The sequence below is a fragment of the Spinacia oleracea genome, chromosome 3 (genome assembly GCF_020520425.1).
Source record: "Spinacia oleracea cultivar Varoflay chromosome 3, BTI_SOV_V1, whole genome shotgun sequence".
Lineage (NCBI taxonomy): Eukaryota > Viridiplantae > Streptophyta > Magnoliopsida > Caryophyllales > Amaranthaceae > Spinacia > Spinacia oleracea.
Genome location: NC_079489.1, coordinates 3,405,264 through 3,425,554, shown reverse-complemented (window position 1 = coordinate 3,425,554; position 20,291 = coordinate 3,405,264). Strand labels below are relative to the sequence as shown.

The following is a 20,291-nucleotide window of genomic DNA, read 5'->3' as shown; positions in this document are numbered from 1 at the left end:
ATTTATCGATTTAATTTTTTTTATAGAAAATATGTAACTATTTTTTTTAATAACATTAAGACATCATCTTCCGGTGATTTTTGCCGGAAAATAATTCCGGGTTGTAATTTAAAATGGATGTATAAGTTTAAGGTTGTAATTGGCAAAAATAGAAATTTGAGGTTGTAATTGACAAACAGATAACTTTATTAGGTTGTATTTGACAGATTTTCCCATATATAAAAACAATGTACTACAATAATGTACATATTCGTAACGTAGGTTATAATTAAAACTGCAAGGTCTACAAAGTATCAAGGATCAATATCAAGACATTCGATAAATATACTACTGTGTTGACTGTTGAGACCCCCCCTGTCATCTATGATGCAAAAGAACATGCTTCTACACAAAAATTGCTACGATATATTCCTATAACCCCACATACATATCATGAAACAGAAACAATAACCAAGAACTAAGACATTAGAATAAAATGACGTAAACTTAGCTAAAGTTTTATGCTGTTATGCGGAAAGACCACTTTCATTGCTAAACTAATTGGTTTTGTTGCATAACTAATTAATTTCAGTGTTTAACTAATTGGTTCGCTTGCTTAACTAATTAGTTTCAGTGCTTAACTAATTGATTCCATTGTTTAACTTATATTAAGACCCCCTTATGTAAAAGTTTGTATTTAAACTATTAAACTAACTATAGAGACTTAGATAACAAAGACTCCCTGTACTCCCTTATTCCTAATCAATTATGAATTAAGCTAAATTGATTCTAAACCATCCCAACTCACACATATATGATCGCCACGTGTATAACTTAGACTTGGCAGCATTAAAAACTAGGATACATCATTAGTCCTAATTAATCTAATCAATTAAATTCTTAGACTAATTAGATTGAATTTTCTTTCTAACCTATACTACAACCATGATCGCATATTTAACTACTATACTACATCATCTCAATTAAGCCAAACCATGAAGTTAGCAACAATTCACAACTATATGTAATGGAAAGATAACAATCATACACGTAATTGCAAATTTAATAGTAAATGTCAAGTAAAGTCAACTACTAATTATCTACGTGACACTCAATGTTTTTAATTCAAAAACAATTTAGAAATCATATCTTCCATTCGCCGAAATCATTAGATTTCCTACGTGACGCTCTAATAGCTTAATAAATATGAAGGAAATAATGCCCTTGGTCCAAGTATGCATTCTATGTTAAGTCTAATAAATGCGGTTCAGTATTAATTAACAAGTTAATAATTCAGTGAGATCAAGTGAGCTGAATGCCTAGCTAGAGGCCGCTTCAGTTCAAGTGGAATTAATGATATTAATCCACAGCTTACTCTTGACTGAACCCGTAGGGTCACACAAATAGTACGTAAACGGATCAAGTATTTAATGGCATTAAATACTCCATCTATGAATATTCGGAACCGACGGATCTTGGTTTCAGTGGGAGCTAAGATCGTCACAGGCAAGAAATGAATACTCCGGAAACGATGATATTGCCGGAAACGGAAATATGGATCGTATCGGAAATATGAATATTATCCAAGTCGTAGATGTTGCCGGAAACGGAAACATGGTACGTATCGGAAAATATTATTGGAAATGGAAATATTACCAGAATCGGAAATATTGCCGGAAACGGAAATATTGTCAGAATCGGAAATATTACCGGAATCGGAAAATAATTCCGGAAACGGAAATATTAAATATTTGTTCGAAACGGAAATTAATTCCGGAATCGGAAATATTAAATATTGTTCGTATCGGAAATAGATTCCGGAAATGGAAATTTAATCGGAAGCGTATCGTACGAATTAGCATCGGACGAGGCTTGCCGGACGAAGGCCCAGCACGAAGCCAGGCCATCGCCCAGCAAGCACACACGCCACAAGCCCAGCGCGCACCAAGGCCACGGATGCGTGGGCCGCGCAGCATGGGCCGCTGCTCGCATGCGCATGGGCAGCCCTTGTGGCTGCCGTGTGTGTGTGTGAGTTTGTGGTCATACGTGATTCCTAAAACTACAAGAGTTAGTGTATGATTAAATTCCTATTCCTAGTTAGATAAATTAATTAAATAGAATTCATGTAGGATTCTAATTTCAATTAATTCGCATCCTACTAGGATTACGATTCCTTTTCCATAACTCTATAAATAAAGGCCTAGGGGTCATAATTTATACATAAGTTTCAAAGTATTCAAAAGTGAGTTTTTTGAGAGAAAATTAAAACACACATCTTGCTCAAAAGTGCCGAAATTTTCTAGTACCTTAAGGGCGATTCTAGTTGGTCAATCTTAAGGCGGATCCGGACGTGCTGTGGACTATCTACGGAGGGACGACACTTGGAGTCCTAAAAGACTTGTTCTTGTTCGGTTCGGGCGCAGCTAGGGAGGGCACGCAACAAAGAGTATGCATCTAAATTATGCTATATGATTATGTGTAAATAATATGTTGTCCTGGGTTAATGGTTGTTTCCGCATGATTTATGTAATGTCATATGTATCATAACCTAAAAGTGGTATCACGAGCCCCTTATTATTTTCATAATCTAAATTGCATGAACATGGTTAAATATTACAAATTTGCAAGAATTAAAAGGGGTGATTAATTTTCGTAATTGTTAATTAATTGCAAATTGCGTTTATTTAATTATACGTACGCAGTTTTTCGGCAGTTTCTTCGTTACTCATTCGAATTGAGTGATTTTTGTGTCAATTCCGCATGTAAAAGGCATTCTAAAATTTTGACAAAAATAGTATTTTTCTGCCGAACCCAGAATTCTCAAATTCGAAGCCTAGCTATGACTTTTCGAAGGTTTTAGTTTTTCGAATGCAAAATTTCGTAAATTTAAGATGTTAAATTAAATATTTGCGATTCTTGTTGATAAATCTTGAATTTTGATTGACCTACTGCATATGTTTAACAAGTTTGAATGCCTAGTCTTGTTAATTATGCAATCTAATTTGTAATTATGATTAATTTGTTGAAAATTAGAATAATTTAGAATTAATTTGATTTTCATAATTAATTGTAATTTAATTAGAAACCTATGATTAAAAACCACCATAAAAATTGTAAATTTACGATAAATTTTAAATTTTTATGACCTAGACTTGAATCCATATCAATCGGAAATCAATTGGATAATAAATTTTCGATTTTTCGCCCTAAAATTATGAAATTAATAATATTTATTAATTTGTCATTAATTTTAAATATAAATTTTAAATTTTTATGCGATTCGTTCAAATAACTTGCACGCACGAAGCAATGGACGCTTCGTGTTACCCTTAAGGGGTGTTGTATAATGCGGGCATGCGACGACGAGCAAGGGAGCTCGTCGCCCGTGCGGCACGAATGCAATGAGCAAGGGCGTAGTGCACGAGCACAAGGCAGCAGCCCTGCCTTGTGTCGTGTGCCACGAGCAATGAACGAATGGGCATGGGCGAGGGGCGAGCCAAGGCAGTCGCGTGTGGGCAGCAAGCGAGCTGCGCCACAGCGCGCGCTGCCTCGCACAAGAGCGCGCAGCCTCGCGCGCAGCGAGCGCAAGCTCGCGTGCCACGAGCGCTGCGCCCAGCATCAATCGCGCGCACAGCGCGCGATGTCGCCCGCCCAGCGAGCGATGTCGCGCACCAGCGAGCGATGGCTCGCGCCAGCGAGCGATGGCTCGCGCGCACAGCGCGCGATGTCGCCCGCCCAGCGAGCGATGTCGCGCCCCAGCGGGCGATGGCTCGCGCGCACAGCGAGCGAGCCAGCGTGCCCAGCGAGCGATCTCGCGCGCGCGCACTGCGAGCGATAGCTCGCGTGCGATGGGGCGCTGTGCGGAGGCTTGCGATAGGACAGCAGCAGCTATGCGACGAGCGCATGGGTTGCGCGCACATGGCCAGCAATGGCTGTGTGCGTACGGCCCATGGGCGTGCAACGCGTAGGGTGTTTGCGTTACGATTAGATCGTTTTGAATGTTTAATTTGAAAATTTCAGTTCACGTAATTTTAATTAATTTTAAAATTAATAATTTGAATTAATTTCTTGGATTTTAATTTTGAATATTATAATTATAATAAATGGAATTTATTCTAATTATTTTACTAAAATTAAAATCATGAATTAATTTAAATGCGACTGAAATTAAATTAAATTTTTGGATTCAATTATAAATTTATATGAGCTTTAAATTTTAATTAAATTTGTATGTTTCCGGTTAGACTAGAAATACAATTTTATGTTTAAAATTAGTAAAGCATATGAATTTATTGGTTTAAGTGGGAGCGCTTTTTAGTCATAAACTCTTGATTAGGTCTACAAATCCTTAAGGTTAAAACAACTTGATTAGAATTAATAAGGACTGAATAATTGGTAGATTATTGGTGCCCTTGATTAATTGCTGCAAATGTTTACGTGATGCATAATGTGTTTTACTAACCAGCTATGTGGGCCATTCATGATAATGAATGGGTGAATGGTATATATTGTATATGTACTGTTTTGCAGGTTATGAAGTGACTAGTATGGCCCAAATAGGATAGAAAATATGGTCTGCGTACCATTAATTTGAATGTAATTGGTCTAAAGTACCAAAGTTATTTTTCAATTCAAATATGGTCTGCGAACCATCAAATAGTTGTAATTAGTTATAGCTTATCCTATTTGAAGAAAATGGTGCCTCCCACGGAGATTTTCAAGACGGACTTTGAAGTCAAAGCTTCAAGATGAAGTCGGGCCATACTAGATCACAAATATCTTATGCATGTTTTAAGTTATTTATTGCTTTAAATATGTCTTAAAATGCATGAGATCAAAAGCTTGATTATGTTGCATGATTAAGGATTTTAGTTCACTTAAAATCTAACCAACATAGTAAGAGCCTTAAGTTCCAAACTTAAAAATTGAGTTAAAAGGTGCCATGCCAAAATATACACTTGCTTGGATATCCTTTACATCAATCTAGTAATAGTTTTCGCTCAGCGAGGTGTTACTTATTGGTCCTAAAGGGGCAAGGTACACAAATAATTGTGAGTACATGTTAGTTTTGGTGAAACTCAACGATATAAGTAAGGAGTCCTTTTATGTCGTGGCAAAATCGATAGGTTTACCTAATAAGTTCTTAGACGTACCTATCAACCAAGAGTAGTTTCTAGACTATTAGCAAAAGGCTTTTGCTTACCTAAGATGTTTTAGAATTGAGTCGACAAACTGTGCTTAATTCTTCAATGGTTTTAGGATCTTGGAATCATTTTATTCACACCTGCCGGAACAATAAAATCGAATAAAATGCTAATAACTTGTTTGAATTGCATGGTTGCTTTAATTTCAAGTTATTATTCATGATAAATGTTTAGACTTTGCATACTTCAATGTATGTTTTAATTATTGTTTATAATTAAATATCTTGCACTGCAATAAATCCTTTTAGAAAGGTAACAGTAAATTTCCTCGATTGGTAGTGAATCCAAGAACGATTCACGGAAAAGAGAGAAAGTGAGCAATTTAAAATGTACGTTTCTTATATCGACTTTTATGGTTGTTTTCGAATATCAAAATCGAATGGCAAACCAATTGGTGCTTGTGAATTCAAAATACAATGTAGTTTTGAGATCATAAAGCATTGAGTTTAAACGCTCAGCCTTACCAATGGTTAACAACCTAAAATCCTTTTTCCATTTAATTCTCGAATGAGTCTAGTTCCTAGACATTCGAATAGATCGATGCTTAGAGAACTTTAGAAGCTTCTGGTAAGATCATCTAGTTGAAACAGAATATTCAACATAAATTAAAATGGTAAAGAACCTTGTTGGTGACATTGGACATGTCTAACAAAGTATAAAAGTCAACACTAAAGAATTCAATTCTTAAGACTATAAGAAAGGGTACAAGAAATAGGAAAAACGAGGAACAAATGAAAGGAATTACGATTCCGTTTCTACCTATAAGTTTATGTTTAAAGAGAAGTGACCTAGCAATCAAACTTCCTTGGTATCATATACCGCTTGAGGTTCTTACTTCGGTAATAACTCAAACAATGGAAGCTAGGATACACTAATGACCTACAAGTGGGAAATGAAGCATGGCATTGCTACATTAATTGTAGGGTCATCTAGTTTGTTTTAAGTCCTTTCAAAGGCTGGAACTAAATGGCTATTTTGTTCCATAATCAGCATACCTAAATTTCTGCTTCAAACACAGAAAGACTCACATTCAGAAGAACAAAAACAATGCTTGTTTGTTTGTTTATTTGAATGAAATGGTCATTTACAGGATGAGTCAATATGCTTGATTAAAACAGACAACTCTTTAAAGAACTTTACTAGGTTCAAATCAACCCCTTGATTTGAGTTCCACTAATCTTTGGCATTGTTGCTTAGACCATATCAACAAGTTAACATTCAAAAGCTCTATTTTAATGGACTTTTGAAAGTTGGTTGATTTCTAGATCAACTTAAGACAAGCCAGTCTTACTTGTTGAAAGTAACAAAGAATATGAACTATTGTTAGAACGCCTAGACGATAGAGTTCAAAGCTAAAGAAAGGTTTTATGACTTTATTATTTCACATGGATTTGAGTGAATATAGGTTTATTTACTCAAATGTGATATAAGTTGAATCTGTTTGGCTAGTTCAAAGATTCAGAAGTATAAAATTAAGAAATCATAAAGATCTAGGTTAGATCATGTTGATGATTACTTGAGACCAAATATGATCATCAATGATTGTGTGTTGTAATTTCACAATCTAGCTCCATAAGATATGGCATATCTACGTTGGAATGATCGAAGTCAATTAGTACTTGATTCGATCAATGATGAATCATAAAGACTTTTCCTATAATTTCTAAAACAAAATGCTCAACTACCACCAAACTAAACCAAATTCGTCAAAGCTATTGAAAAGTAATTTCAGGATATCTTTTCAATTATATATATCTAAAGAGTTGCTAAACTCAGTGGGAGCTTAGTGTTTGTTATTCAACAAACTAAGGCCCAAGTCTAGATATATGTTTCATTGTGATTTATTCAAATGAGACACAAGGGTATTGTTTCTACCACAAATTTTTGAGAACATAATGTTTGTTTGCTCGAAATAATGTCCTTTTGGAGATTCGTTTCCAAAATGACAAGTGGGAGAAAATAGACCTCGAAAGTCTTCGAGGCGAACAACAAACATAAACGGACATTCCGGAGGCTTTTCGAAGTGCTTCAGAAAATCCGAACTTATTCTTTAAGGACTTTAGAAGTGGTTTTAAAGAATAGATATCTCTTAGAAGACTTTACAAGTGCTTCAAGGAGAACAGAATATTCAAAGGACTTTCAAGTGGCTATTGATATTCTATTGTTTGATGTTCTATACCCAAGTAGGCATAGAATTCAAGTCACTGAAACTATGAGATTCTTCTATTAGATAGTGAAGAAACATAGAGATCAGGTCAATGAAACTATGAGATTCTTCTATTAAATAGTGAAGAAACCTACAACTTGCAGTCAAACTATTATCATGTAGATTAATGAGTTTGTGACTTGTAAGAAAGCTATGACGAAACCCAGATTCCCTAAAATGGTTAGAGGCCATATATAGACTCAAATGTTTTAAATGGTTAGAGGCCATAAAACATACTCAATGTTTTGATGACAAAATTGAAATTTTGTTGATTTGCAAGAATAGTTTCACACCTATTGGTTGCAAGTTTGTTTTAAGGATAAAAACCATCAAACATGGAATTGTGTTCACACACAAAGCTAGATTAGTTGCTAAAGGTTACAAGCAAATTCATGGCATGGATTGTGTTGAAACCTCATGCAAAATCGTAATGCTTAAGTCTATAATTCAAGCAATGATTGCATATTGGTACATATGGCAATTGGATGACAAAACGTATTCCTCAATCAAATGTTGGAATATAATATGTACATGGTATGTCATAGAATTTGTGGATCCAAATAAATGCTTGAAAAGGAAAGCTAGCTTATGAAATCTAAGTCCAGATTTAAGCAAGCAATTGGGAATTAGAACTGTATTTTAGTGAAGCTAATAAGTATTTTAGTTTCATAAAATATACATGATTCTTATAGATATATAAGAAGTTTAGTGGGAGTACTTAAAACTTAATTGGTCCTATGTGTATTACACACATATCTCTCTATTGTGAAATAACATTCAAATGCTAATGACTTAGATTTGAAATTATTCATCAATGATGGACCATGGCGAAACTTAGTACATATTGGGTATTAAGATCTATTTACAAAGATCTTATAATATTGTTTTAGATTAAGTAATGGCATTTACTAAATCAAACACGAAAGTCTCCATTGGAGATATTCGACCCATGTGAATAAATCTAAGTAAAGAATGTTTGAACTATGTATAAGCATTTACTAAGTTAAACATCAAAGAGTCTAAATGAGATTCTTAACCTATATTATATGTCAAAGAATTTAGCTGGATTCAGTATCTACTAAAATTGAATGAGCTAAAGTTACATGAATAGAATTCAATTGGGAATTATTCTGCAAAAGAATTTATCATGTATGATATAATATGAGGATCGCCAAAAACGTATCGTATGACTTTAGGCATGACGAACATATACCAATCTCTATTGATCTAAGTGAAGATCAACTAGATTGAGACCAAGAATACTTATGGTACTTGAAAAGGTACATAGGAATAGTTCTTGATTCAAGGAAATAAAGATACGCTAAATATTGATGCTACACGCATAAACACTGGCAAAGGATCAAGCAAGACCCTTTGGAGTTAACCATTGATAAGGACGAGCTATAGAGCATCGTGTTTTGAAATGGCAACATGGATTGGAGACCATGAGTTGTTGCGTGGGAAATTAAAATATTAATTTCTATGTTCTAAGATATAGTTGGAGAGTCTTCCACATATCTATGAACTGCTTGGATAGGTAAATCCAAACAAAGCATCACTAGCAACCTATACAGTTGAAGTAAAAGTAATTATTGCCTAAGAAGCAATAAAACAGGGTTGTTTAAAGTTCTTCACTGAACTTGGGTAGATCACCTATCTGCTGGCTTGATGGTTCTTCATTGAAAAATGCGTAGAACCACTCTTGAAGCAAGAAAAACGTCTGCTAACTTGATGGTTCTTCATTGCAAAGTGAGTAAAACCACCATCAAAGTAAGAAAGACTAGATCACATAATAAACAAACTCGAAAAGATCTTATCATCATATCTCGAAGAACATTCGATGAAAAGGATATTAAGATTGGCAAAGCATAACTAAACCTATGCAACAAGTGAGAAGCAACACTTACATTGTAGCACTGGAAATCAAGCATAGCTTTGAATTCCATGAATTGTTTTAGAAAATGGGTTTGAGGCCCATGGTTATAAAACATTGGGGTTGAACATTTATCATATATGAAATGTATTTTCATATTCCATTTAATCTTGGTTTAGTATTAAATGATGAGTCCCTTCAAATTTGACGAAATATTCAAGATAGGCTGTCAGGACCAGTCTTGTGACTAAGAAATGTCTATCAAGTGAACTTGAATGTCAAAGGTTGGAAATGGTCCCTAGTCGGAGTTTTCTATAAAATTGGACGCATAGAAAACGTTAGACGACTAGAATGCAAGATGACTAGTAGTTCTGTTTCTTGAACTATGTGGACATGGCAATGTCATAATCATTTGCATAGATACTTACTTTGGGAAGACTAGTATCGGACAAGACCTATGAAACTTTACTGTAAGAGATGAAAATCTGTCATAAGTAAATTTCATTAAAATTATTAGACACTAAATCCTCAATACCTGAGTGATTTGAGATTACTTGTTTGAGAACTGGTTGCTTTGACGTTGACCAACCGTCGCACCGTAAAAGGAGGCTATAAAGGCAACGCTCAGGTAATCACCTATCAAACGAAGTCTAATCTCAAGATCGCAAGATTGGGATTGTCCTCCCATAAATCGGGAAGAGATGCTTAAAAGTTGTACAAGGCCACTCGGAGAGCTAGAAACTGTGAAATGCATGGCCGTGCTCGGATGAATCATAGGCTATGATTATCTGTTTATTTGATCAGTTGAACTCTGAAACCGAGGAACACCTCTGGACATAATAAGGATGACAACTCTTACCTTATGTTCAAGAGCAAGCATCGAGCGACAAAGGAATTAGGAAATGCACACTTGTCCCTAAGGACAAGTGGGAGACTGAAGGAAATAATGCCCTTGGTCCAAGTATGCATTCTATGTTAAGTCTAATAAATGCGGTTCAGTATTAATTAACAAGTTAATAATTCAGTGAGATCAAGTGAGCTGAATGCCTAGCTAGAGGCCGCTTCAGTTCAAGTGGAATTAATGATATTAATCCACAGCTTACTCTTGACTGAACCCGTAGGGTCACACAAATAGTACGTAAACGGATCAAGTATTTAATGGCATTAAATACTCCATCTATGAATATTCGGAACCGACGGATCTTGGTTTCAGTGGGAGCTAAGATCGTCACAGGCAAGAAATGAATACTCCGGAAACGATGATATTGCCGGAAACGGAAATATGGATCGTATCGGAAATATGAATATTATCCAAGTCGTAGATGTTGCCGGAAACGGAAACATGGTACGTATCGGAAAATATTATTGGAAATGGAAATATTACCAGAATCGGAAATATTGCCGGAAACGGAAATATTGTCAGAATCGGAAATATTACCGGAATCGGAAAATAATTCCGAAAACGGAAATATTAAATATTTGTTCGAAACGGAAATTAATTCCGGAATCGGAAATATTAAATATTGTTCGTATCGGAAATAGATTCCGGAAATGGAAATTTAATCGGAAGCGTATCGTACGAATTAGCATCGGACGAGGCCTGCCGGACGAAGGCCCAGCACGAAGCCAGGCCATCGCCCAGCAAGCACACACGCCACAAGCCCAGCGCGCACCAAGGCCACGGATGCGTGGGCCGCGCAGCATGGGCCGCTGCTCGCATGCGCATGGGCAGCCCTTGTGGCTGCCGTGTGTGTGTGTGAGTTTGTGGTCATACGTGATTCCTAAAACTACAAGAGTTAGTGTATGATTAAATTCCTATTCCTAGTTAGATAAATTAATTAAATAGAATTCATGTAGGATTCTAATTTCAATTAATTCGCATCCTACTAGGATTACGATTCCTTTTCCATAACTCTATAAATAAAGGCCTAGGGGTCATAATTTATACATAAGTTTCAAAGTATTCAAAAGTGAGTTTTTTGAGAGAAAATTAAAACACACATCTTGCTCAAAAGTGCCGAAATTTTCTAGTACCTTAAGGGCGATTCTAGTTGGTCAATCTTAAGGCGGATCCGGACGTGCTGTGGACTATCTACGGAGGGACGACACTTGGAGTCCTAAAAGACTTGTTCTTGTTCGGTTCGGGCGCAGCTAGGGAGGGCACGCAACAAAGAGTATGCATCTAAATTATGCTATATGATTATGTGTAAATAATATGTTGTCCTGGGTTAATGGTTGTTTCCGCATGATTTATGTAATGTCATATGTATCATAACCTAACAAAATATGTCTCCTTTATCAGATAGATTTAAAAGCTCCTTGTTTACATGGCAAATAAAACATCATAGTAATAGTGTAACGTTTTCTGTAACCGAGGCTCGTTATTCTTTCATCTGGCATGATGATAATAAAAATAAGTGCGGTCATAAGAGGGTAAATGATTTAAACGAGATTCAATATTATATTTTGGGTTACCAACTACGCTAGTTGACATGCATCTAGGGGTGTTCATTGGTCCAAACCCGGACAGGACCGGACTGACCCAAACAGGATCGAAGACCGAAATTTTGATAATTCAAGACCCGAAAACCGGACCGATTATGCTTGGACCGAACCCGCACCGGACCGGAAAATCGGTCCAAAAGCCGGATCGGACCGATTTGGACCGGTTGTAGACCTATTTCTATATATTTTTATTTTTTCTAAAAATTATTGTAAAAAATAATAAAATATATATAAAAAAACCAATTGCTTAATGCCTTTGTTGAAAGTTAAAATACAATATATCACATTGTAGTAATATTTACAACATATTAAAGGGGAGAATTAAATTGTTAAATAGTTTACATTATATTTTATTAAGGAAAAATCGGTTCGGTCCAAAATCCGGACCGGACCGTACCAAAGACCGAAAATTGCTATTTCTCGACCCGAACACTGGACCGATTGTCTTCGGTCCGGTCCGGTCCGATTCGATCCATCTTTTTGGTCCCGACCAATATTTGCACACCCTTACATACATCTACATGCAAACCTACTCAATGAGTGGATAATTTCCTATTTACCCGTATAAGTTACTCCGTAAGAATTTGGGTATTACCTTAGTAATAATCCAATCCCTATGTGATTGCAATTTTTCCAAGGCATATATAAGAAAGAAAGGTCCAAATTGGTGGGCTGAAGAAAGAAACGTAGGCAAAGAGTAAGAAACTTCTTCAACAGAAAGTGAGAAGACTTTTGAAGTTTACTTCATTTGACGAATGACGATGAAGAATTCAAGACCATGAAGTCATCGTCAACCCTAACATGTCTCAAATCATTTCTATATTTTGTGACGAATTGAATATGATTGGTGATTGAGTACCACGGAATTATACAAATAGCGACCTTAATAAACTTTTATCTTTTCTTTATCTTTTTCCTTTGCCCCCTCCTCGGTCTTGAATTAATTAATTAATTAATTATTGTTTTTGTTTCTTTGTAGTACGTTTTGAACCAGTAATGTAATAACGGATAGACCATATTACATGCACCCGGATGCATAGTACATTTTTTCATATTTTCTCCTCATATATAAGGAGAAAATGTGGTAGTGATCACCAATAAGCATAAAAATATTCATGAGTTTACAGTGTACTCGGTTGTACATAATAATTTTCAGATAACGGATAATGATTTTGTTTGCCAATTACTTGTTTGGTGATATTTTTTTTAAGCTATTGGTTGTTTTGTTTTATCTGTTTGACTAGTTGGTTGAATTAGCTGTTTATGTAAAAAAGTTTGTAAATTATTTCGTAACCGTTAGCTAGTTAATGTGCAAAATGACAATAAGTGCAATATATTGAGCTTATTTAAAATTAGTTTTTCATTCCAAACTCTTCTAACCAAACACTCACATTAGTTTTGTTTGAAATGGTCAAACTTAATAATTCACCTCAAACCACTCTTTTTTTTTTCTTCCAAAACTCGCATAACCAAACATCCCCCTATATATAAAAATCGTTAAGGCATTCTTATAGAAATCATGTATTGTCTAAAAGGATTCACTCATCTTTTTACACACTCTTTCTATTTTATCTTAATATCTGTGTAAATATCAACTGTAAAAATCGTTTTGAAACGTAGGTAGTAACAACTAACAACAAATCAAACAATTTACACAAACAACTAATTTCAACCAGCTAGTCAAACCAATTAACACGAACAACGAACCAACAACTAAAAACTACTCCCTCCGTTTCTTTTTGTTTGTTACGTATTCCTTTTAGGGTGTTTCACAATGTTTGTTACGTGTGCGAATCTTTCCTTTTATAAATTTATTATAATGTCGTTTTTTGTGCCATCTTTTAATTTTAATTGGTCCAATTTTTTCTACTCATTAAATTTCTTTACAATTTCCCAAATATGTTAATTAAGTTAACAATCTATATGCTTTTCCATTATTGGTTCATTTTGATGAAATAAATAAAACAATCTTATTGGTTGTTATAATAATTAGTGGATTGAGGTTTTACTTATGTTTATTTTTTTTATACAAAAAAGGATATTTATTCTACGTTAATAAACATGTAAAAATCCAAACGTAACAAACAAAAAGAAATGAAAGGAGTAATTGCCAAATTGGGTCATTAAATATACAATAATTAATGTAAGTAAAAAAAAAAGAAGAAAAAAAAAGCAAGGTCTAGATTCAAAGGGTCCATTTGATAATGATCTGGTCTCTCCATTAACAATCACACATTTGGAGGTAATCGGAAGCCTAGCACTAGGCTGGAAGCTGCCTTTGGCATCACATGAAACGCGGCATTCACATTACGAAGTATTTTACGAAAGTACTCCCTCTGTATTTATTTAAGGGATATACTTATCTTTTCCGGCCGTATTTATTTAAGAGATACACTTGCCATTTTTACTAACTTATCAATCCCACCCTCACTCCCTAAAATGACATGGTCCCCACTTATTTTTCTTATTAAAAAAAATCCCACTTGTTTTATTACTTTATTTCATTCTATTCTTTTTCTTAATACCCGTGTCCGGCCAAGTGTATCTCTTAATTAAATACGAAGGGAGTAAGAATTAAATTTTTTGTAAATAAATAAATAAAATAAAATAAGAAGACTTAGCCCATTGACTTGGTACGTACTTTGTATTACCACTTGCATACTCCGTACTTGTGTTAATCCCATTTCTCCTTCTCACATAAATAGACTCGCCTTATAGAGTATTATATCCCATTCCTTCTTACTTCACTACCTTCTTCTATTATTCTCTCTCCTCTAAACACAAATTCCACAAATCTCTAATCAAGAAAAGAAAAAAAGATCACTGAAAATGCAGGTTAGATCCCTTACCTTTCAACATTTCTCTCTATTTTATATGTTTGTTATTCCTTAATTAATATAATGTTTAGGGATAATTATTGTGGTTAGAGGATCGTATGATGAATTAATGATAGTTTTTCTATTCCCTTCAAGTAGAATGTCTTAGCTAGAATATTACCACTCACATTTCTGTAGCATGTTGGTGATGGGTTACTCACACGTAATTTGTCGCTAGACCTGATCAACTATAGCCCAATCTGCTGGCCTGATTCGACCCGACTCGATCTGGAAAAGTCCATTTTGGCCCGAAAACCCGTATTAAATTTACGGGTTTGGGTATGAGTTTTTGTGTTAACGCCCTTCTGGCCTGAATTTTGATCAACTCTAACTGTCGCACATTAGATGAAGAAGAGAGAAAATATCAACTTATAAGTTTGAGAAATCACTCCTACAGTTCTAGTATACACCTATACACAGACACAATTGATTTTCATTTAGGATTTTAAGTGATTTCTAACTCTGCTCCTCCTTATTGGATTACTCGTGCTATATTCTATTCAATCAAATTTAACGGGGGTTTCTTATTCAAATACTAATGATTTTCCTACTTTGTTGGTTTTGTTCAGAAATTGATAGTGAAATTGGAAATCCATGATGATTTGAGCTGCAAGCAAAAGGCTATAAAACTGGTCTCTTCTATTTCTGGTAATTCCATGTCCCAAACTATCTTTTTCTTTTCAAATATAACTATCTCTGTTTAATACTCCCTCCGTCTTTTTTTGTTTTTTACGTATCGTATTTTGCACGCGTTTTAACGACTAATTAATGTGCATTGAGATTCTTCTAAGTTTTTCATGTAAACGAGGAAAATTACGTTTATTTATAATGTTTTCACTCTTATCAAAGTTCTGATATGGGGAAAATGAGAAAAAGTTAATGTCTTTATGGAAAAGTGTGAGTGATTAAATTACTCAATTGATTTAATTGGTTAATATAATAATTGGGTTCAAATTTTGATAGAATATTAAATCATTTATGTGATAATATAAAAGGAAATGTAAAGAACATTTTGAAACACCAAAAAAGGAAACGTAAAAAACAAAAAGAGACGGAGGGAGTACAAGTTATTGTAATAGACTGTTTAACGAAACTGTCAGATCCCATGTCATATCACCAATCTCCTTACACATTTGACATACTATTAAGCATACTATGCCATTTAATTAAGTGTAAGACAGTCCGATATGGAACTAGATTTTTTTTAGTTTTAATTTTTTTTTTATATAATTGAATTTTAATAATTGTGGTTCAAAATTTTGCAGGGATTGATTCTATCTCAATGGACGGAAAGGAAAAGAAATTGACAGTAATAGGAGACATGGATCCTGTGGCAGTGGTGAAGAAATTAAGAAGGTACTACCATACTGAAATTGTCTCAGTTGGGCCTGCAAAAGAGCCTGAGAAGCCCAACGAAAAGCCCAAAGACGAGCCCAAACCCGTGGTCCCGGTAATGGATTTCATCCATGCAATGCAGGCCCATAACTCCAGTAATGCTACCTACATTGTTGATCCATTCTATTCTAGATACAATGGTTATTACAGAAGCGTGGAAGAAGATCCAAATGGTTGTGTTATTTGTTAACTAATCCTTTAAACTTAATATTTTTTTATTATTAATGGATAAGTTAAATTGTTAAGCTTGTTTAAGCAAGAGTAATAGAATGAGTGACCTTCTAGAAAGTTCTTGTATGACGCCACTTAAAGTGAACTTGTCTACTTTATGTTTAGAGTTTAGCTCATAATTAAGTTGTGATTAGAGAGTAGGATTGAACTGTAAAGTTCTCCATTTTTTACATTTGTGCCAATTATTGTATTGATTTGTTACTAGATTAAATCAATAAACGCCGTACTTACAAACTTTATATCCGTCAAAGTGAATGTTCTTTTTTTTTTTTTTTTTACAACGGACCCAACTTATTGTAGCTCACTAAAAAGCTAGATACAATGGTTATAACAGAAGTGATGAAGAATATCCAAATAGTTGTGTTATTTGTTAACTATTCCTTTAATTTTAATTTTGTGTGTGTGTGTGTGTGAGAGATAATAGATAAGTTAAATTGTTATGCCTATTTGGGCAAGAGTAATAGGATGAGTGACCATTTGGAAAGTTCTTGTATTGTTCCCCTTAAAGTAAACTTGTCTACTTTAGGTTTAGAGCTTAGCTCATAATTGAGTTGTTTTTTTTTCTTTGGTGTTAGCACCCGGTTCACCCTTAGGGTTAATCCGGATTCGAGGCGAGTTCTGGGTGGTTAGGTTTCAGTCCCCTCCCAATTGTTTTTGCGGGGGATCGAACACGGATTCTCCCTACCAAGTTCAGCCTCAATCACCACTGAACCAACAAACAATTGGTTATTAGAGAGTTGTGATTAGAGAATAGGATTGAGCCGTAAACTTCTCCATTTTTTTACATTTGTGTGCCAATTATTGTATTGACTATTTAACTATAGATTAAATCAATAAACGCTGTATTTACAAACTTTACATCCGTCAAAGACTCAAAGTGATTGCAATTTTGCCAAGGCATTTAGAGAAAGAAATGTCCAAATTGGTGGGCTGAGGAAAAAAACGTAGGCAAAGATTAAGAAACTTCTTCAACAGAAAGTGAGAAGACTTTTGGACATTACTTCATTGACGAATGACGGTCAAGAAAACCATGAAGTCATCGTCAAACTCTAACTAACATATCTCTATCATTTCTATATTTTGTGACGAATTGAATACGATTGATGATTGACTACCACGGATGAGTGACCATTTGGAAAGTTTTTTTTTTTTTTGAAATGGTTAAACTTGTAATTCATCTCAAACCGCTCTTTTTTCTTCAAAACTCGCATAACCAAACACCCCTATATATGAAAATCGTTATTAAGACATTATTATAGAAATCACGTATTTTCTAAAGGATGATTCACCCATCTTTTCACACACTCTTCCTCCTTTATCTTATTATCTGTGTAAACATCAACTGTAAAAATCATTTTGAAACGTACGCAGTAACAACTAACAACAAATCAAATAATTTACACAAACAACTAATTTCAACCCGTTAGTCAAATCAACTGATGCGAACAGTTAAACTAAAAACTAATTGTCAAATTGGGTCAATAAATATATATACTCCGTATATAACGTTTAAGTAGATTCAACACGCTACTTGTAAAATTGTAAAATTTTGGCAAGGCAGCAGTTAGCGTTTAAGTATATGTTGTCAAATGATAAAGTTAGTAGTGTTCAAAGTTAGCCTATAGCGTTTCAAAATTATAGCTTTTATTGTATTTTACAATGTCAACTGCTACTTTTATCGAACATTCATACTAGTTATCCGATACTTTAACAACTAATCGTCACCCGCTACTGTTCACCGTTATATGCCACTCTAAAAGCCACCCGCTACTCTAACAACCACCCGCTACTCTAACAACTACCTGCTACCTGCTACGTAATTTTGTCGAACAAAACCTTTATCTAAGTAAAAAAAAAAAAAAAAAAAAAGAAAGAAGAGAGCAAGGTCTAGGACTCTAGGTTCAGAGGGTCCATTTGATAATGATCTGGTCTCTCCATAAACAAATCACCAATTTGGAGGTAACCGGAAGCCTAGCAGGCTGGAAGCTGCCTTTGGCATCACGCGGCATTCACATTACGAAGTCTAATACGGAGTAAGAATAAAGTTCTTTGTAATAAAATAAGAAGACTCAACCCATTGACTTGGTACGTACTTCGTATTACTACTTGTCACATAAATAGACTCACCTTATCTCCCCTTAATTCTTACTTCACTACCTTCTTTTATTATTCTCTCTCCTCTCAATACAAATTCCACAAATCTCTAATCAAGGAAAGAAAATAAAAGATCACTGAAAATGCAGGTTAGATCTCTTACCTTTCAACTTGATCTTCTCTCTATTTTATATGTTTTGTCATTCCTTGATTAATATTATGTTTAGGGATAATTGTTGTGATTAGAGGATTGTAGGATGAATTAATGATAATTTTCCTATTTCCATCGGCTCACATTTCTGTAGCATGTTTGTGATGGGTTTACTGAATGTGTTTAATCAGTTACTCACACGTAAGTTGTCGCTAGACCTGATCAACTATAGCTCGATCTGTTCGTTTGACCCGACCCATAAAAGCCCAATTTGGCCCGAAAAGCCGTATCAAATGTATGGGTTTGGGTATGAGTTTTGTGTTAAGATCAGCCCGACCCGAATTCACATAATTGTCGCACGTTAGAAAAAAAACACGAATTTTGATCACATAATTGTCGCACATTAGAAAAAAAAAAAAAAGAGAAAATATCAACTTATAAGTTTAAGCCATTTGATTTTAGTAGTTTCTCACTTTTTCATTTAGGATTTTAAGTGGATTACGAACTCTCCTCCTCGTTATTGGGTTATTCTGTCTATTTTCCATTCAATCTAGTTTAGCAAGGTTTCTTATTCAAGTACTAATGATTTCCTTTCTTTGTTGGTTTTGTTTCAGAAATTGATAGTGAAATTGGATATCCACGATGATTTGAGCTGCAAGCAAAAGGCTATAAAACTGGTCTCTTCTATTTCTGGTAATTCCATGTCCCAAACTATCTTTTTCTTTTCAAATATACTTATCTCTTTTTAATACAAGTTCTTGTAAAACATCGTTCGACGACAGTTACTAACTGTCAGATCACATGTCATATCACCAATCTCCTTACACATTTGTCATACTATTAAGCATACTATGACAATAAATTAAGTGTAAGACGGTCTGATATTAAACTAGATTTTTTAAGTTTTAAAAATACTTTTGTAATAATAGAAATTTAATAATTGTGGTTCAAAATTTGCAGGGATTGATTCAATCTCAATGGACGGAAAGGAAAAGAAACTGACAGTAATAGGAGACATGGATCCTGTGGCAGTAGTGAAGAAATTAAGAAGGTACTACCATACTGAAATTGTCTCGGTTGGGCCTGCAAAAGAGCCTGAGAAGCCCAAAGAAAAGCCCAAAGACGAGCCCAAACCCATAGTCCCGGTAATGGATTTTATCCATGCCATGCAGGCCCATAACTCCAGTAATGCTACCTACATTGTTGATCCATGCTATTCTAGATACAATGGTTATTACAGAAGCGTGGAAGAAGATCCAAATGGTTGCGTTATTAGTTAACTATTCCTTTAAATTTAATATTTTTTTTGTTATTAATGGATAAGTTAAATTGTTAAGCTTGTTTAAGCAAGAATAATAGGATGAGTAACCTTCTAGAAAGTTCTTGTAATTGCGCCCCTTAAAGTGAACTTGTCTACTTTTAAGGTTTAAAGTTTAGCTCATAATTGAGTTGTGATTAGAGGGTAGGATTGAGCTGTAAAATTCTCCAATTTTTTTTACATTTGTGCCAATTATGTATTGATTATGTAACTAGAGATTAAAAGTCTCCATTTTTTTTAACATTTGAACCAATTGCTGTATTGATTATGTAACTAGAGATTAAATCTATAAAAGCCGTACTTACAAACTTTATATCCGTCAAAGTATTTTATTTTATTTTTACAGCGGTTCCAACTTATTGTAGCTCACTAAAAAGCTAGAAAAAGACCATGATCATTATTTAATTGTAAATGTTACTCTTCACCTATGTAATACAGATACGAGTACTAGTGTCAGAC

General features: G+C 34.6%; 2 protein-coding genes across 2 annotated transcripts; both read left to right on the top strand.

Annotated features, from left to right (window-relative positions):
* Positions 1–14,445: 14,445 nt before the first annotated feature.
* On the top strand, positions 14,446–16,508 carry LOC110784104 (heavy metal-associated isoprenylated plant protein 39). Its single transcript, XM_021988513.2, has 3 exons — positions 14,446–14,602; positions 15,213–15,291; positions 15,909–16,508. The coding sequence occupies exons 1-3, from the start codon at positions 14,597–14,599 to the stop codon at positions 16,226–16,228; spliced, it is 405 nt and encodes a 134-aa protein (XP_021844205.1). The 5' UTR covers positions 14,446–14,596; the 3' UTR covers positions 16,229–16,508.
* A 1,845-nt stretch (positions 16,509–18,353) lies between these two features.
* Positions 18,354–20,149, top strand: LOC110784105 (heavy metal-associated isoprenylated plant protein 39-like). The gene is made up of 3 exons (XM_021988514.2): positions 18,354–18,512; positions 19,129–19,207; positions 19,475–20,149. Exons 1-3 carry the CDS (start codon positions 18,507–18,509, stop codon positions 19,792–19,794), a joined length of 405 nt encoding a protein of 134 aa, XP_021844206.1. The 5' UTR covers positions 18,354–18,506; the 3' UTR covers positions 19,795–20,149.
* Positions 20,150–20,291: the final 142 nt, after the last annotated feature.

Coding starts and splice junctions, on each gene's coding strand:
- LOC110784105 (XM_021988514.2), top strand. Junction 19,208..19,474: donor ACTGGTCTCTTCTATTTCTG/GTAATTCCATGT, acceptor CAAAATTTGCAG/GGATTGATTCAATCTCAATG.
- LOC110784104 (XM_021988513.2), top strand. Junction 15,292..15,908: donor ACTGGTCTCTTCTATTTCTG/GTAATTCCATGT, acceptor AAAATTTTGCAG/GGATTGATTCTATCTCAATG.